Raw genomic sequence first — 18,469 nt, 5'->3', positions numbered from 1 at the left:
TATGTTAAATCATGGAACAATAGAGAGATCTATTCACTTTTGTGGGTGTGACCTTCGTTGCATGTGTGCGTGTGTGAATAAGCTCTACCTATGGGAGGCTTAAGTAGACATAGCCATTGCGTGAACTTCCTCTTACATGTGTAAAGCATAGCATTTTGACTAATGCTGAGCAGCCACATGCATGCCTAAGCTTGGTGTATGCTAAAGTGTCAAAAGATTTCCACCTTCTATATACCTATATATAGGTACATTACATATCTCTTTGCTTAATAATCTGGTCTATATTTACAACCATATGCTCTTCCCATATTGTTGGTGCATTGATCATGGATTAAGTATAAATCTAAGTCCAATTTAATAATGCTTAAACTATGCATAGATCTTTCACCGATCCACGATAAGCATCATCAACTGGTATCAAGGCTCGTGGTGTAGATTAGTATCTCCTGATCTAAGTAAGTTTCATGCACAATTCCTCTATGCTAGATCAAAATTGGTGCTCTCTCTATTGGCCATTGTGGTTGTTAATCAATTTATCTTGCAATGCATTTAGGATTTGGCACTAATCAATAGTCTAAGTCCTCACTTTTGAAGCCAATTTGGTGATGGGATATGTACTAGTTGATGCCACTACCCAACGGCTAAGAACATGAATTTTTGTGATAAGCGTCTCTTCCATTGTAAATTAGTCCGATTTCTAATTTTTGTGAAACCCCGCTTGACTGTTTCTCTAAACTCAAAATTCTATTCCAATTGCATGGTTCTATGTACTCACAACCATTTGTGTAGGTTTTCATTCCAATCATTAACCTTTGATTTTTTTAATAAACAAAGCCTCTTAATCACTTTCATAAATCAGTGTGTGTGGCTTCATGCTTTTCAATACTTCTGTCACTTCTTTAAGGTCCAAGGATGGTAACAAATCTGTGTCAACGAAGATGCTATCCTCGTGGACATGCTCTTCTACTGAGACTGGACTGGAGAAATTATAGTAGTGCCGTTGGCAAAAAATGGTGCTCTTTCCATGGTTTGATGAGCCATTATGAGATCTCTTAATTTAATAACATTCTCATTTAATGCAGCTATTTGGTGCTCAATGCATCTATATGTGCTTCTACAGCCTTCAACACTTTATGTTTGACCAAATCATAATCTACATATTAAGCATATCCTCATCTATATCTGTCATGTGGACATCACACGTAAGATTCACACAGTCAGAGCCATAAAATTAACTATGAGATATCTTAATTTAATAACATTCTCATTTAAAGTAGCTATTTTGTTCTCAATACATCTATGTGTGCTTCTACGGCCTTCAACACTTTATGTTTGACCAAATCATAATCTACATATTAACCGTATTCTCATCTATATCCATCATGTGGACATTACATGTAGGATTTACACGGTTAGAGCCATGCTCGAAGTCAAAGTCATGGGTATCTAGCATATCTAAATCCATGGTGTAGCACTTGTTGTGGAAAGAAAAGAATTGCCTCAACTTTGTAATCCAAGAACTAGCATAGATGCCCTCAATTTGCTTGCAAGGAGGTATTGTCTTCTATTGTGTCAAATATATGAAATTTGTTTTTGAAACATGACGCACCTTGTTGATTGTAGAAGCTTGGTGGAATGTGAACTATGCAAGCATGAGCATGTATCTTGTTGATTGCGGAAGCTGGGTGGAATGTGAGCTATGCAGGCATGTGCATGCAAGTAATAACGTGAAGGAATCAAAATGAAAATCTCAATTACAAGCAGAAAAAAACTTGGTTGAAGATGATCACATTGATCACCTTGCTATATACTCCGAACATGTTGTAATTTGTTTCTATAGATCCTCACTTTTGAAAATCTTGTGCCAAACGCAACCTCAAAAACTTGTCAAAGCACAACCTTGCCAAACTGATGCCTTCTTGAGCTCCCCTTAGTGGGAGTGGCCCCTTAGGGTAAAGGGTACCCAATTTTGAAAACAAACGTGAATTTGCATTTGGCAACAATAGTGGTGGCCACTTGCACACACACACACACACACACACACACACACACACACACACAGATGTGTGCCTCCTCGCGAGTAGCTCCAATGGAACTGGGTCTAAAATGTCTTCTCCTCTCTCCTCAAGGCACCCCCATAGAGCTGAAGAATGCCATCTTTTGTTCAGGTCAATTAGCTCCATTTTTCTTATGAATCTTGCAAATGCTCTCCTTGAAACGAGAGAGAGAGAGAGAGAGAGAGAGAGAGAGAGAGAGAGAGAGAGAGAGAGAGAGAGAGAGAGAGAGAGAGAGAGAGAGAGAGAGAGAGAGAGAGCCATCTTAGCTTTGCATGCATGCAAAGCTGTGCTCGCCTTTCCCCTCCCTTTGTTGTGAAATCACTGAGAGGCATGAGGTAATTAAGGGTGAGCACTCTTCCCATCCAGCCCCCTACTTATACTTAAATAGAGGCCTGCATGCCACTAGTTAGTAGGACTACCCTTGTCCACATAGCAAGTAGAGAAGAAATTAGGACCCGTCATCTCTCTCACACATACACACAGACAAAAATAGCCTGAGAAAGCACACACACACACACACAGAGAGAGAGAGAGAGAGAGAGAGAGAGAGAGAGAGAGAGAGAGAGAGAGAGAGAGAGAGAGAGAGAGAGAGAGAGAGAGAGAGAGAGAGAGAGACCTCTTAGCTTTGCATGCATGCGAAGCTGTGCTCGCCTTTCCCCTCCCTTTGTTGTGAAATCACTGAGAGGCATGAGGTAATTAAGGGTGAGCACTCTTCCCATCCAACCCCCTACTTATACTTAAATAGAGGCCCGCATGCCACTAGTTAGTAGGACTACCCTTGTCCACATAGCAAGTAGAGAAGAAATTAGGACCCGTCATCTCTCTCTCACACACACACAGACAAAAATAGCTTGAGAAAGCAGAGAGAGAGAGAGAGAGAGAGAGAGAGAGAGAGAGAGAGAGAGAGAGAGAGAGAGAGAGAGAGAGAGAGAGAGAGAGAGAGAGATCTTAGCTTTGCATGCATGCGAAGCTGTGCCCTCCTTTCCCTTCCCTTTGTTGTGATATCACTGAGAGGCATGAGGTAACTAAGGGTGAGCACTCCTCCTATCCAACCCCCTACTTATACTTAAATAGGGGCATGCCTGCCATTGGTTAGTAGGACTACCCTTGTCCACATAGCAAGTAGAGAAGAGATTAGGACCGGTCATCTCAGACACACACACACACACACACACACATAACCTGGAGAGCCTCATGGAAATGGGCATCGGGGCCGGATATCATACATGGGCCTAAGCTCTGGCAGCAGGTCAGTAATCTTGAAAGCCCAAAGAAAGAAAATGAGCGCAGTGCTAGCACTTTTTACTTCGTTAGCATAGTGGGCAAAATCACAAATCTAAAAGTATGTTCATCCACGTGGCTGATTCCCGAGCTTTTTTTAACGCAGGCAAAAAAAAGCTCTCCCACAATAACGTTGCCCTCGTGCAGCCTCCGATCAACCTCCCACCCCCGTTCCTGCAAACCTCAGCCCTCCACCTTTTCTGCACGCAGTGTGCCCTAGGGGCTGACCAATACCATCCACACTGGGCACAAAGCATGTTCGTCCACATGGCTGATTCCCAAGCTTTTTTTAACACAGGCAAAAAAAATCTCTCCCAAAATAACGTTGCCCTCGTGCAGCTTCCGATCAACCTCCCGCCCCCGTTCCTGCACACCTCAGCCCTCCACCTTTTCTGCACGCAGTGTGCCTTGGGGGCTGACCAACACCATGCACGCTGGGCAGAAAGAAGCCATGCGCGCATTTGTTTTGTCTGCCAATCTGGTTGGTTCTCATGCCCTTTGCTGGTGCAGATTGGAGCCTACTGCTGCAGAGTGCCGCACTTCCCGTCCAAGATGTCATCTCTCTCTCTCTCTCTCTCTCTCTCTCTCTCTCTCTCTCTCTCTCTCTCTCTCTCTCTCTCTCTCCATATGCAATCACCTATGTAGGCATCTTGAAGGCATGCGGCTCTGTCGCGCTTTATTAATTGTCGCAGGGAGAATCCAGATGGGAAGTGAAGGCCTCTCTCTAGATGCAATCACCTATACAGGCATAGATGCAATCACCTATCCAAGCATCACATGTCACAAGCTTTTTTAATTTCACGTCGATCGCAAGCGTTGACGAATTTCAAAACTATCATGCTCCCTGTTAGGTGTTATGTTTGGAATGTCATGGTCGATATGTATGCTAATTTGTGGTGCGGATGAGAAAGCACAAAAAGTGCTTGAGGAGCTTCTTGTCTCAAATGTCTCCTCTTGGAATTGTCTTGGAATGTCCCTCTCAGTTGCAATTGTCCGGTGTTCTATTCAGAATGTCAGTAGATGTGAAGCGAGGGCCTCTCTCCGGACATGCACAAAGAGTAGAGCTGGAGTGTGGACTCTTGGAATGCACTGATTAAAGCAGGGCAAAAAGCACGCTGCCGAGAGTGTGGACTCTTGGAATGCATTGATCGCAAGATTTTCCCAATAGGGACAAGGGCAAAAAGCTGTAGTCTGTTTTTAGCAGATGCAAAGTGAGGGCCTCTCTCCAAATGTAATCACCTATGTAGGCATCTTGAAGGCATGCGGCTCTGTGGCGCTTTTTTAATTGTCGCAGGTAGAATCCATATGGGAAATGAAGGCCTCTCTCTAGATGCAATCACCTACATAGGCATAGATGCAATCACCTATCCAAGCATCACATGTCACAAGCTTTTTTAATTGCACGTCGATCGCAAGCATTGAAGAATTTCAAAACTATCCTGCTCCATGTTAGGTGTTATGTTCGGAATGTCATGGTTGATATGTATGCTAACTGTGGTGCGCATGAGATAGCCCAAGACAATTTGGAAAAAGACTCTGTGCTTGGAACTGCTTTGGTCGACATGCCTGTCGCATTTGGTGCAGTCGCGAAAGCCCGACACATTCTTGGTGAGCTTCCTCCAGGATCGGGATCGGATGCGGTCTCTTGGTATGCACTTATTGTTGCAGGACATGTGCCAAATGGGGTGTATTCATGGGAGAGCCTATGCAATCACCTATGCATGCATCTTGAAGGCATGTGGCACAAGATGTTGATATGGACACAAAAAGATGTTATGTTGATATGGACACAAAAATCAATTATGTTGTTTGCAGAGTCTGTTGGAAAAAGTTGTCATGCTTGGCACTATCTTGGTTGATATGTATGTCAAATTTTGTACGCTTGAGAAAGATGGCGTGCTTGGCATTGTCGTGGTCGATATGTATGCCAAATGTGGTGCACGTCAAAAAGCACAAAAAGTGCTTGAGGAGCTTCTTGTCTGGAATTTCACCTCTCGGAATGCACTGATTGGGGATGTGCACAACAATAGTAGCGCCAAAGTCCGGAGTGTGGACTCTTGGAATGTAGTGATTTCAGGATGCTCTAGATTGTTCTCAGCAGATGCAATCACCTGCGCATGCATCTTGAAGGCATGTGGCCCTACACACAACAAGAGCAGGGCTAGAAAGATTTCGTGCTTGGTACTACCTTGGTCAATATGTATGCCCAATGTGGTGCACTTGAGAAAGCACAAAAAACTTCTTGAGGAGCTTCCTGTCTCAAATGTCACCTCTTGGAATGCATTGAATGTGGGATGTGCATAAGAAGAGCAGAGCCATAAAGCTCTAGGCTGTTTTCAGCGCATGCAAATGCTTGGAATGCACTGGTCGTGGGATACACACTACAGAAGCAGGGCGAGAAAGCTTGTTCTTGAGAGTGTGGACTCTTGGAATGCACTGATCGCAAGATTTTCCCAATAGGGACAAGGGCAAAAAGCTCTAGTTTGTTTTCAGCAGATGCGAAGCAAGGGCCTCTCTCCAGATGCAATCACCTATGTAGGCATCTTGAAGGCATGCGGCTCTGTCGCACTTTATTAATTGTCGCAGGCAGAATGCAGATGGGAAGTGAAGGCCTCTCTCTAGATGCAATCACCTATGCAGGCATAGATGCAATCACCTATCCGAGCATCACATGTCACAAGCTTTTTTAATTGCACGTCGATCGCAAGCGTTGATGAATTTCAAAACTATCATGCTCCCTGTTAGGTGTTATGTTCAGAATGTCATGGTCGATATGTATGCTAACTATGGTGCGGATGAGAAAGCACAAAAAGTGCTTGAGGAGCTTCTTGTCTCGAATGTCTCCTCCTGGAATCGTCTTGGAATGTCCCTCTCGACTGCAATTGTCCGGTGTTCTATTCGGAATGCCAGTAGATGTGAAACGAGGGCCTCTCTTCGGACACACACAACAGGGAGCAGGGCCGGAGCGTGGACTCTTGGAATGCACTGATTGTAGTAGGGAAAAAAGCACGTTGTCGAGAGTGTGGACTCTTGGAATGCATTGATCGCAAGATTTTCCCAATAGGGAAAAGGGCAAAAAGTTGTAGTCTGTTTTCAGCAGATGCGAAGCGAGGGCCTCTCTCCAAATGTAATCACCTATGTAGGCATCTTGAAGGCATGTGGCTCTGTCGCGCTTTTTTAATTGTCGCAGAATCCAGATGGGAAGTGAAGGCCTCTCTCTAGATGCAATCACCTACACAAGCATAGATGCAATCACCTATCCAAGCATCACATGTCACAAGCTTTTTTAATTGCACGTTGATCGCAAGTATTGACGAATTTCAAAACTATCATGCTCCCTGTTAGGTGTTATGTTCGGAATGTCATGATCGATATGTATGCTAGCTGTGGTGCACATGCGAAAGCACAAAAAGTGCTTGAGGAGCTTCCTATCTCGAATGTCTCCTCTTGGAATCTTGGAATGTCCCTCTCAGTTGCAATTGTCCGGTGTTCTATTCTGAATGTCAATAGATGTGAAGCGAGGGCCTCTCTCCGGATGCAATCACCTACGCATGCATCTTGAAGGTGTGTAGCTCTACGCAAGAAAAGTGCTTCGCACTGTCTTGGTTGGCTCTATGCAAGATGTTGATATAGGCACAAAAACTCAGAAGTATATTATGAGTCAAAGGCTCTTGAAGAAAGATGTCGTGCTTGGTAGCATTGTCTTGGTCGATATGTATGTCAAATGTGGTACGCTTGAGAAAGCACAAAAAGTGCTTGAGGAGCTTCAGTCCATAATGTTGTCTCTTGGAATGCATCGATTGTGGGATACGCACTGATGCCCTAGGTTGTTTCTAGCGGATGCAAGGCTAGCTCTCCCTATATCCTCATGCAAAGATCACTTGGAACGGTGTCTCTTGGAATGCACTGGTCATGGGATACATACAACAGGAGCAAGGCCAAAAAGCTCTGGGATGTTTTTAGCTGATGCAAGGCAATTGTATTTCTCCAAATTCAGACACCTATACTTTCGTCTTGAAGGCATGTGGCTCTACGCAAGTGCTTGAGGAGCGTCTTGTCTGGAGTGTGGACTCTTGGAATGCACTGATTGTAAGATTTGTCCCACGGGGGCAGAGCCAGAAAGCTCTAGTTTGTTTTCAGCAGATGCGAAGCGAGGGCGTCTCTCCAGATGCAATCACCTACGCATGCACCTTGAAGGCATGTGGCTCTGCACAAGATGCTGATATGGGCACAAAAATTCACAATTGGTATTGTTAGTGAGAGGCTGTTGAAAAAAGATGTCGTGCTTTGTAGTGTCTTGTATGCCAAATGTGGTGCACTTGAGAAAGCACAAAAAGTGCTTGAGGAGCTTCCTGTCCAGTCTCGTGGAATGCACTGATTGTTGCAGGATGTGAGCAAGAAGAGTAGTGCCAAAAAGCTCTAGGCTATTTTCAGCGGATGCAAAGCATTGGAATGCATTGGCTGCGGGATACACACAATAGGAGCAGGGCCAGAAAGCTCTAGCTGTTTTCAAATTCCTATTGGGAGTGTGGGCTCTTGGAATGCATTGATTGCAGGATTTGCGACAGGAGAAAGATTTAGTTTGTTTTCAGCGGATGCAAAGCATTGGAATGCATTGATTGTAAGATTTTCCCCACAAGAGAAGGCTCTAGTCTGTTTTCAGCAGATGCAATCACCTATGCATGCATCTTGAAGGCATGTGGCTCTCTGCGAAATATTGATATGGGCACAAAAATTCACAATTATATTGTTAGTCAAGGCAGCTGAAAAGAAAAAATATGCCGTACTTGGCAATGCCGTGGTTGATATATATTCCAAATGTGATGCGCTTGAGAAAGCACAAAAGCGCTTGAGGAGCTTTTTGTCCGGAAACTTGCCTCTTGGAATGCATTGATTGCGCGATGTGCCGAACATCAGAGGAATAAGCAAGCTCTAGAATATTTTGAGGTGATGCAAAGTGAGCGTAAGTCTCTACATGAAACGAGCACATCTCTCTAGATTCAATCACCTAGGCTTGCATCTTGAAGGCATGTCGCTATTTGGAAGATGCAAAGATGGACAAAAGTCATGGGCTGTTTTGAACAGATGCAAAGGGAGGCCATCTCTCCACTCGATGAGCACTGCCTTGGTCAATATATATGCTAGATGCAGTACGCTTGAGAAAGCACAAGAAGTGCTTACGGATCTTCCTGTCCGGAATGTTGTCCCTTGGAATGCACCAAAATGTGGGATGTCCGCAATAAGAGCAGGGCCACAAAGCTGTATCAATGAGAAGATACCTGGTACGGCACCATTGGTGAAGGATGTTATGCTTGGCCATCCTTGGTTGATATGTGTGGTACTGTCACGAAAGCATAAAAAGATGAAAAGTTCTTGATTAGCATTCTCTTTGGAATGTCATCACCTGCAACGTATTGGGCGCTAATATGCCTGTCGCAAGAAATCTCTTGATTGTTTTTACGGAACCTCTTTCTCCAAATACATTCACCTATGCTTGCATCTTGAAGGCTTGTGGCCTTATGGAAGACTTTCACATGGGTATTAGAATTCACGATGTGATTGCTAGTCAGGGGTTGTTGTGAGTACTATGTCATGTTTAGCGGTGGTTTGATCAATATGTATAGCAAATTTGGTGTCCTCACAATATCACAAAAACTTCTTGAAGGACATCCTCCCTGGGATGTAGCAGGTTAAGCAAAAGATGTCCAACATTGTTGATGTAAGGAAGTGCATCAATGATAAACATTCAATCATCCGGTGAGTAAGCAATATCATTTTTTTATTCTTGACACTGAGAACGCAGTTAACGCACTGAAAATTGCCCGCTGTCGTGGGAATGGCATGTTCCCTCGTATTATAAAAATTGGGGAGGACTGTGCAAACTCCCCCATGCAAGGAGACTTGCATGTTTTCTTTTCTTTGAAACATAAAGATGAAACAACAAACAATTAATAACATTGACATCTTGTATGATTGCAAACATTGAGCTTGACAAGACTCTAACCCTCCTTGTGGTTTTTTGCGAGGTACCCCTCTGAAGCACTACGATCAGTATCCGATTTTTATGAGGTTCACCTCTGAACCACGACGATCAGTATCCCAAACACGCTTTCAGGTAAAAGAATCTAACATGCTTTGATGAAATCTCTCTCTCTCTCTCTCTCTCTCTCTCTCTCTCTCTCTATTTTCTCTAAAACATTGTAACACTCTTTGATCAAAATTTTCTCTCTTTAATTGCACTCACTTACGCTTCCACCTTGAAGGCTTGTGGCCTTATATGAGATCTTCAAACATAATTCATTTTCTCAATTTTTGAATAACAACATCTCGGCAACAAGCAATATTTGGAGCACAAGTCAAGTAAATGAATTGTGTCAATGAAGCATTGAGATGTTTTAGCAGAAGCGAAGGAAAGGCCTCCCTTCAAATGCAATCACCTATACAATTAGGGACTATTGTGGGGTTGTTGTTGCAGAAACATTTCGTGCTTGGCAATGTGGCAAGCTCGATGAGTCCAAAACACTACTTGACACACATGGACTATGGTGTTAGCAGGTTATGCACATGAAGGGCGAGATTGATTCATTCTAAATTGTCTTGAGTAGATGTAATGTGAGGGTGTTTCGCTAAATGCACTGACGTACGTTTGCACATTGAAAGCTTGTCCCACAAGCAAAGCTATTGATAGGGGTAAGTACAATCATGATGAGATTCTAAGGCAGGGGTTTTTGAAAAACCATATCATGTTGGGTGGGGTGGTGTGCTCCTGGACATGTAAATTTGAAACGTAGTCTCTTGGAACAGGTTGATTGTAGGATGCCTCTTATGGTTGTGGCAAGGAAACACTCTACTGCTTTTACTAGTGGATGCGAAAGGAAGAGCTCTCTTCAAATTCAAATCAGCTATGCTTACACCTTTTAACCTTGTGGCCTTACTTACGCAAGATGTCATCATGGGTGACAGAATTTACGACGAGATCCAGTCAAGGTCTGTTGGAGAAAGATGGCATGCTTAGTAGTGCTTTAGTTGATATGTATGCCAAATGTGGTGCCATCATGGAAACATGAAAAATTCTTGATTGGCATCCTCTCCGTATTGTCACTTGGAGCGTGTTGATGCGGGATATTGGATGCAAAGGGAAGGCTCCCTCAAGAAATCACTAAGCTTACGCAAGATCTTTAATTGGGGCTGAAAATCCACGATGAGATTGCTAGTCAAGGGCTATCAAAGAAACACGTTGTGCTTGGCAATGCAAATGTGGTGCGCTTATAAAAGCACATAAATTTCTTGATGAGCAAGGAAACTTTGTGTTGCTTTCATTGGTGGATGCGATAAAGGGAAGAGCTCTCTCCAAATGCAAATCACCTATGCTTGCACCTTTCAACCTTGTGACCTTAATTACACATGACATCAACATGGGTGAGAAAATTCATCGACGAGATCTCCAATCAAGGTCTATTGGAGAAAGATGGCAAGCTTGATAGTGCTTTAGTTTATATGTATGCCACATGTGGTGCCATCAGAGAATCATGAAAAAGACTTGATTGGCATCCTCTCGATAGTATCACTTAATTCGTGGAGCTGTCAAAATAGAACTATGTCAACTCAAGGTAATAGGATTTGTGGACCAACTCTCTCTAATTTTCTCGTCTAGGTTCTTGTTTTCTCTTACCCTTCAATTCAATACAAATGCGGCTAACGAAGCACTCTAGTTTGAGGACGGCTTCTCCACGAACAACAACTGCCACCCTCGAAAAAAAGAAAAACCCAGACAACGCGCCCAGACGTAGAAGCACACGGTACGACTTCCGGATTCGCTTCTCAACCAGTTTGTTAGGACAACTGGTATCATCGCCCAGTAACCTCAAGTGCTTCCATGACGACAAAGAAGAAGAGTATTGGGCATCACAGGTGGAGATGGAAATTAGGGATTAGCTTCACATCTTGCATCCTCTTGCTCATTGTTCTCAAGCTGCAGCAAAACTTCTCGATCTGGCCCTACCATGCTGCCTTCCCGCAAGCTCTTCCTTTGGTACCAAACAAAATTGCATTTCTCTTTCTCGCGCGGAATCGGATGCCTCTTGACATCGTGTGGGCTCCCTTCTTCCAGGTCTCTTTTGCTCATCATACTATTTGCCTGCATTGTTAAGTTAACCATTGTGCTTAGCTTGCTGAATCATTGATCAAGTTTGTCATCAATTGTGGGCTATTTTTCCCCTCTTGACACCTCCTCCAAATGCCTTATTTAGGACTCCTGTGGTTGATTTTGCCTTCTTAGCGTTCCCTCAGGATCTGTAACTAATGGCAACATGGCTCACACCCAACTCAAAGCTGTTGCTGATGGAAACCCCGCCAGACCTAGCTCTCTCGAGTTGCTTTCATTAATATACCACGTGAAACTAGTTGGAGGCTGGAGGATCTACGGCTCGCAACCTTGACTTTCGGATCATCCCTGCCTGGCAGAGCTTATAAAGGGCTCTATGACTCATTGCTTAGCTTTGCAAAGCCCGGAAATCTCACAAGGTAGATCTTAGAAGCTTCAAGACTGCTTGAATAGGTAGCCCTTCACCCAAACGCTTTACAGAGGCTTTCAAATCCCTACTGCTTAGTTTGACCAACCCAACCTTGCCCATAAGAGTTGATTAGGGCGAGTTAGCTTGCTCAATCTCACCATTGAACACCTAACACCTAAAGATGTCAGCAAAATATCTCTACGGAAGTATCAAGCACCGGATGATTGCAACTCTCCTCAACCACCCACATTTTTTCAATATGGTGTACGTAAGAGTCCTGTGATATAATGGAGAAAGCAACATCACAATGGTCTACTATTGCTTTTTTATCTTTTATAAGGGAGCACTGAGGTGCAGACACAATAATTCAAAGTTGTAAGCTCCTCATTCGATACAAGATGATACACAGATACAAGTGTTGAAATTAGGGTTGCAGGGATGCACACACAACTTGGAGAAGATGAAGAAGCTTAAGACACACAACAAAGAGTGTATTGTTTAGTGTGCAAATAGAAAGAAAAGTTAGTCCTAGAGTGATGGGCGTATATACAATGCACGGGGAAAAAACCTCCTAGTGAGGGAAAAAGTGCTAGACAGTTCTAAGTGTGTTCACACACATCACTAATCCACGAAGGAAAGCAAGCCCAAAGCTTTGCGGAACGCTTCGAACTTCTCATGAGGGAATGCCTTTGTGAATAGATATGTAAGGTTGTCCTGTGTCGGCACATAAGCCAAGCTGATCTCTCCTACTGAGAGTCTCTCCTTGACATAGTGATAATGCACCTCAATGTGCCTTGTGCAAGCATGGAAAAATGGGTTGCCACAATTGCCAATGCGCTTTGACTGTTATTGTAGATAATGTTGGCAGTGTCGTGTCCAACACCCAAATTAGCCATAAGACGTTGTCAGGAGTTTTTTGGAGCAAGAGATTGCGCATATGTACATACACATGCATGGTGCATCAAATAAAGAATTGCCCATTTTCCAGAGCCAGGTGGTTATGTGGGGCCCACATGTGTAGAGGTAGGACAGCATGTACATAGTGCATCTATTTTCACTATCACCAGTACCAGTGTGTTTTTTCTACAATAATGAGGAGTTGGTAGCGCGTAAAACTTCTCGAGGAAGCTATCCGGGGGCCGACGACATGCGTCAGATGGCATCTAGTGGCATCAGGAGGTCGAATGGGGCCAATACTTGCACGTGGAGAAGTACGGGCACAACGTGGATGTTTTCTTGTGATAATTATGCAGAAAGTTCATCATGAGGACCGTATTTTGGGGCCACTTCACGTGGTGGCGAGAGGCATTATTGAAAAAAGTTGAGTGCCAGGTGTGCGTATGGATGCAGCAGGGTGACTACTATGCACTGCGAGGTCAGTTTTGGCCTGTTCGGGGTCCGTTTGAGGTCATCTAAAAGGCCAAGGGTGCCAAAATAATAAAGCTAAGTGTGGGAACTGAAAAAACAGAGAGAAGACTAGAAAAAACGTGGAGAGAAGAGGAGGAACATCCGTAGGTGTGTTTTTGGGATTTTTGGAGCCTGTTTTGCCGTAAACTGCTCATCCGAGGTCGGATTTGAGCACTTTGACATTGTAGACTGGGGTTTTGGGCCGTTCCACACGCGATGACGCTGTCCATTTTGCCAAATTCTTCACTGTTTTTCTGCTGTTTTGACTGTGTAAGTTTCTCCTATGAGCGAAGCTTCTGCTCCAGTTTGTGATTGTATCTGGCTTATTTTACCCATATTGTGTGAGCTATTTGTCCCATTGGTGTTGGCCCAAGCTCAATTGTATCTAAACATCAGAAATTCTTCTCTTTTGAGCTGAGTTTTTTGAGTGTGTGTGTGTGTGTCTCTCTCTCTGTGTGGAGTGGGTAAACAGACAGTCTCTCTCCTCTCACTCCATCGGTGTGTTCCCTGTCTTAGTCAGGTGGCTGTGTAAGCCGAGTGGTGCCCCATAGTGTGTGTGTATCTTCCCAAGAGTGTGTCGGGTTGTTATAGAAGCGTTTTGTGTGTTTCCATCCCGCCTACATTCTTTTGGTGCCCCCATTGAGGATCTTCTTCGAGTACCTTCTGCTTCGAGCTTCAAGCTTCGAGATTCGGGATTACAGGTTGTAGACTATAGGTTACAGGTTACAGGGACAGGTACAGATACAGGTGATTCACATAGGTACAGGTAGCTGGAGTAGAGTGATACACTGACAATGGGAGTTACTTGCAGTTGTTGTGGATATACATCAGTTGGCGCCTGTTTGAGCGCATTGTCTGCTGGATTGTACATTACTTGTGGAAACTGCCATTGTACGTCTTTGTGGAGCCATACTTGGTTTTATTTGGCAGTCCCGTCCATTTCTGAGACTTGGTCTGGAAGATAGTCATTTCTGAGACTTGACTATACCCGATTTGCATAAGCCTTCGTGTAAGGGTCGATAGCGTTAGGTTTTATTGAGCTGGGGGATTCTCAAATGTGGAGATTCTTTCGGTGATACAGGTAGCTGGAGCACCCTTTTCGTGACCTCGCCATAGGCTATGTACTAGTGATTCCTATTTGATGCTCGGGTTCTATTGTTGGTAGTTTATGCATACATATATAGTCTATATTTTGGGTTCACACTGCTCTACTTCTGGGGAAACTTTGCCAAAAATTTTCCAAATTGTGATGGCTGGTTTTTTGGTCTTTTGAGCCATTTATGTTGTTATGTTGCTGAAATTTTGGCAAAATCAGAGGATAAGATAGGTGTGTTTTCTTGGGAGTTGCATGGTGTGGGGTAGGTCAAACTGCTAGAGTGAATGGCAAAGCCCCGCTTCGCATGACTCATCAACTCCTAAATAGAAGGTGACTTCTATTCCAAGCAGTGATCTCGGATCTCTGTAGGTAGACCCAAGGTAAACCACTCAATCTGTTCTCTGAACGAGATCTTCTTGAATGAAGAGGCGGGTAGAAAAGAGTTCCAGAATCTTTCACAATAAGAATTCACTGTATCGCTCTTGGTCATCCGGAGATGGTTCCAAGCAGCTCGTATATCTCGCTCAAACTCTTGAGTCAACGAAGAAGAAATAAAAAGCCTCTTGAATTTCAGCCATGTAACTGGCACAGTCTTGCTTAATAGAAGCGTGGACCACCAAGTGCGAGCATTCCCCTTAAAATAAGAGGCAGCTCTCCGAATCTTGGAGTGCTCTGAATAGCGTCCTCCCGCGAAAGCGATGTCAAACTGCTGTATAAAAGACAAAGCCTTCGAAGCATCTGAGTATCCTGAAAATGTATCAAACTTGATCGAGTGGCCACCTTCCTTAAACTCTCGGAATTTCTAGCTTTTATCTTTGAGAAAGTCATACTGGTTGGCTTTGTAAAAATTCTTCTTGTTGGCATAAAACTTTCCGTCATCGGAATCTGAGCTGTCTGTAGACAAGTCCTCAGTAGAAGTGTCAGTCTCGAGGCGAGATGTAGCCTTCTTTGCCTTTTTCTTGCCCTTTCCGAAGCTTTGTTTCTTGCTTCGCTTTTTACGTTTTCTGTCTTCTTCGCTCGAATCTGAAGAGCTAGAAGAACTGTAAGAAGAAGAAGAAGAAGAACTGGGTAAGCCTTCAAACTTGACGTGCTTCTTCAGTTTCTTTGCCTTGTCGAATGTCGACCGACGACCCAAATGTCCCGGGAAGTCAGTGCCTTTCTTCTGCTTTTTGCCGTGCGTTTTGTCCTTCTTTTGCACGTCGAAAAGCTGAGCAATCCGTGCATCAACCACGTTCTTCAGTTCCTTCTCCGTATATTTCTTGGAGGCAGAAGGTTTCTTGAGAGCGGGTTTCGGGAGTGGTGTTGTGGTTCTTTGCCACCCATCTGTACCTCTTCCAAAGAGGTCTGGTTCATATATTTTGCCATCTTCGGGTCCTTGGCAAAATTGAGCATCATCTTTGTTGCATCACCAATCAATTGACGACACTCCATCTCTCTTTGCTCCGCCTGAGTAGGCCAAGGCGGGCCATACTCTCTGCCGGAATCTTCGTTGTGATCCCAGCCCGCATCTCCAGATGCAGAGGGAGTCGACTGATCATTGCCTGAAGCCATAGGTGCCGCGGAAAAAAAAATTGGGGATCGGATTTCCCGTAGAAGAGAAATCGGCCGTGCTCTGATACCACTGTAACAGACTCGGACACTCCAAGTCAAATATCAATCACGACAGCACCAAATAACCACTTCAAAACAATTCACAGATCACAGTAGATTTGCACTGGCCTGGCAGAGTTCCGTGCCTAGAGATATTGGCCCCAAAGACTGGCGCCCCTTTCGGTATTTCTTTTTGTATTAATCAATCATCAAAGTACAAGAGAGCGGTTAGGGTTTCACTCTCAGACTCTGCGTCCAGATGCTCTGAGAAGTGAGGCCCTCACCACTAATTTAAAGATTACAAGGGATGCCCAAAAGCAGAGCCCCAAAAGCTTTTAAAATAAAAAGCATCAGTTCTCTCTCTCTTATAGAGTCTAAAAAAGCAAAATTCGCATCGCTCATCATTTTTCCAATTTTTTGTAAAAAAATTTATTTTATTTTATAAGCCTCCGCGATTTTCGGAAATTAGGGGTTCTGGCAGAAATTAGGGTTTGCAGGAATTTTAGGGTTTCTGGCAGAAATTAGGGTTTCTGTTGTCCGCCACGTCATCACTTTGTGACAGCTTCCTTAAAATCTTTATCAGAAAACTGTCCTTTGTACTTGTGCTGAAGAGAACATATCCACAACTAAATTGTGCAATCAATATCCAATACACAACATAACTCCAATACTCAAACGGAGAGTGAAGGAACCGGCTCGGGGAACTAGCCCGTGAAGAATGCTGGGGCTGATTTGTAACATGCCAAAAAATTGAGCAAAAAACTGCAAGGGAAAAACCTGCTATACTAGCCAACCCTGGCCAAATCTGCACACCTGAAGAAGGGCTGCCCCCAAGGTTGGAGCTCTCCAAAGGGATGTATGGAAGAAGCATCCAGTTGTTGCTGATCGCGGGAGTAGGAACTAGATGTCCCCACTAATTGCCGACACTACGTGCAAACCTGTCAACCAAAGGATCCCGACAAATCTACCGTCGATCATCAAGAAAAACTGCCCATAAAGGGTCATAAACCTGTCCCAAAACTGGTGTAGGCTAGCTGACAAGGATCGTAAAGTGTCCCACAATTGATACTGACAAGCTCACAAGAGGGCAAGGAAGTGACCAAACCTGTAGGGCCACACTACCACTGGGGAAAGGAGAACATATGGAGAAGGAAGGGTCCATACTCCAACATAACCTCCTCGTACTGTTGTCATTGTTGGCTAAGGGTTTGGCACCATATTCTCCACCGCTGAACCTCATCCAAGGAAGTCAGATGATGTCAGATGATCAAACAAGAAGTGGTTCTGGAGGTAGAAGTATCCTCCTCTGCCTGTCAAAGCCAATTCCAACACATGCAATGGAACATGTACGTGAACTGCTGCATACCGGATAAACAAAAATCTAATGAAGCCGGATCTGTAACTTCCATCCATAGATGGAAAATGAAAAATCATGGAACATCCTCTGCTTCAAGTCGAGAAGAAATCCCCCTCTTGTCATCCATAGTCCACAATTTGGAACAAGCGTGCAACTGAATCATCAACCTGCTACCTATCGGATAGGTAGCTTCGTCGACAATTCTAAGAAAGACGTGCATTTGCAAAAGGCAAAGCAAATCTGCCAGTCCATCTTCTTGAAGAAAACACAGCCATAGAAAGCTCCTCAAAAAGGGATGAAGAAGATCCTACTGCTGTCCAAACACTTCTCTCTGAAGAAGAAGCTGGAAATGAGTAGCTCCCTCTCTGGATCCACCAACCGCATGCTTGCTCTCCTTGCAGGAAAGCACGATAACATGACTCCATTTGGGATAACTAATGCAATCCAGCACTGCTACACATCTTGGAGTCTCCATCGGGTTCCCCTCGGTGACGAGAGGTCGGGGTAATCAAGGGTAATGGCGGAGAAGTCGTAGACGAAGATCCAACGCCTCCACATACCCAAAACTGCCCCAAACTTGGAGAAAACCAGAAAAAAACCAGCATGCTTCTTCTCTCTCAATCATGTCCAAGACCGCACCAGATCAGCCATATCCGAGCACTCAAATGGTCGTAACACCATAGAGCTCTAATACCATGTCAAAGGTGGTAGCGGAAGATGCAATGAGGACAAGACTTGGCTCGTGATCCGGTGGGTACCTCGACTCCAATCTAGAACACATGCAATGCCAAACACATGAACAAGGCACACCTGTGGAGAAGAGAGATCACATAGGTAGAATGAGAGGACATTTGAGAAAGAGAGAGAGAGAGAGAGATTTGGGAAAGGCTCTCCATGCTGATAACAATCTGCTCATACAAGTGACCAAGGGTGGTCCGGCATAGGACTGACATGCCAATGGATGGACCCGAGGACACACAGAACTGCGACTACTACTGACACTGCCAACTGCTCTTGCATGCGAGACCACTAACACGGCCATAGCATGGGCTGGGCTCTCCACCATTGATCTATCTCTTGGCAAAGGGAAGGACTCAGATGCCCACGGGATGGGCTGCCCTGAGATGATCACAAGGAGAAGAGGATCTTCTGCCCATGTCTTTCCTAA

At 44.3% G+C, this 18,469-nt stretch overlaps 1 protein-coding gene across 3 annotated transcripts in view; it reads left to right on the top strand.

Annotated features, from left to right (window-relative positions):
- The first annotated feature begins 11,024 nt into the window (after nucleotides 1-11,024).
- Nucleotides 11,025-18,469, top strand: part of LOC147444268 (glycosyltransferase BC10-like) — an 88,446-nt gene continuing 81,001 nt past the window's right edge. The window contains exon 1 of one of the 3 annotated variants that reach the window (XM_086526951.1): nucleotides 11,025-11,448. In XM_086526951.1, coding sequence (XP_086383077.1) covers nucleotides 11,215-11,448 — 234 coding nt within the window. In that variant the 5' untranslated portion in view covers nucleotides 11,025-11,214. The remainder of the gene's footprint in view (nucleotides 11,449-18,469) is intronic. The other 2 variants (XM_086526950.1, XM_086526949.1) reach the window with 2 other exon arrangements.

The sequence above is a fragment of the Adiantum capillus-veneris genome, chromosome 13 (assembly GCF_014529385.1).
Source record: "Adiantum capillus-veneris isolate H3 chromosome 13, ASM1452938v2, whole genome shotgun sequence".
In the NCBI taxonomy this organism is placed as follows: Eukaryota; Viridiplantae; Streptophyta; class Polypodiopsida; order Polypodiales; family Pteridaceae; genus Adiantum; species Adiantum capillus-veneris.
The sequence above is the reverse complement of the archived record's forward strand: the minus strand, read 5'-3'. Positions and strand labels throughout refer to the sequence as shown.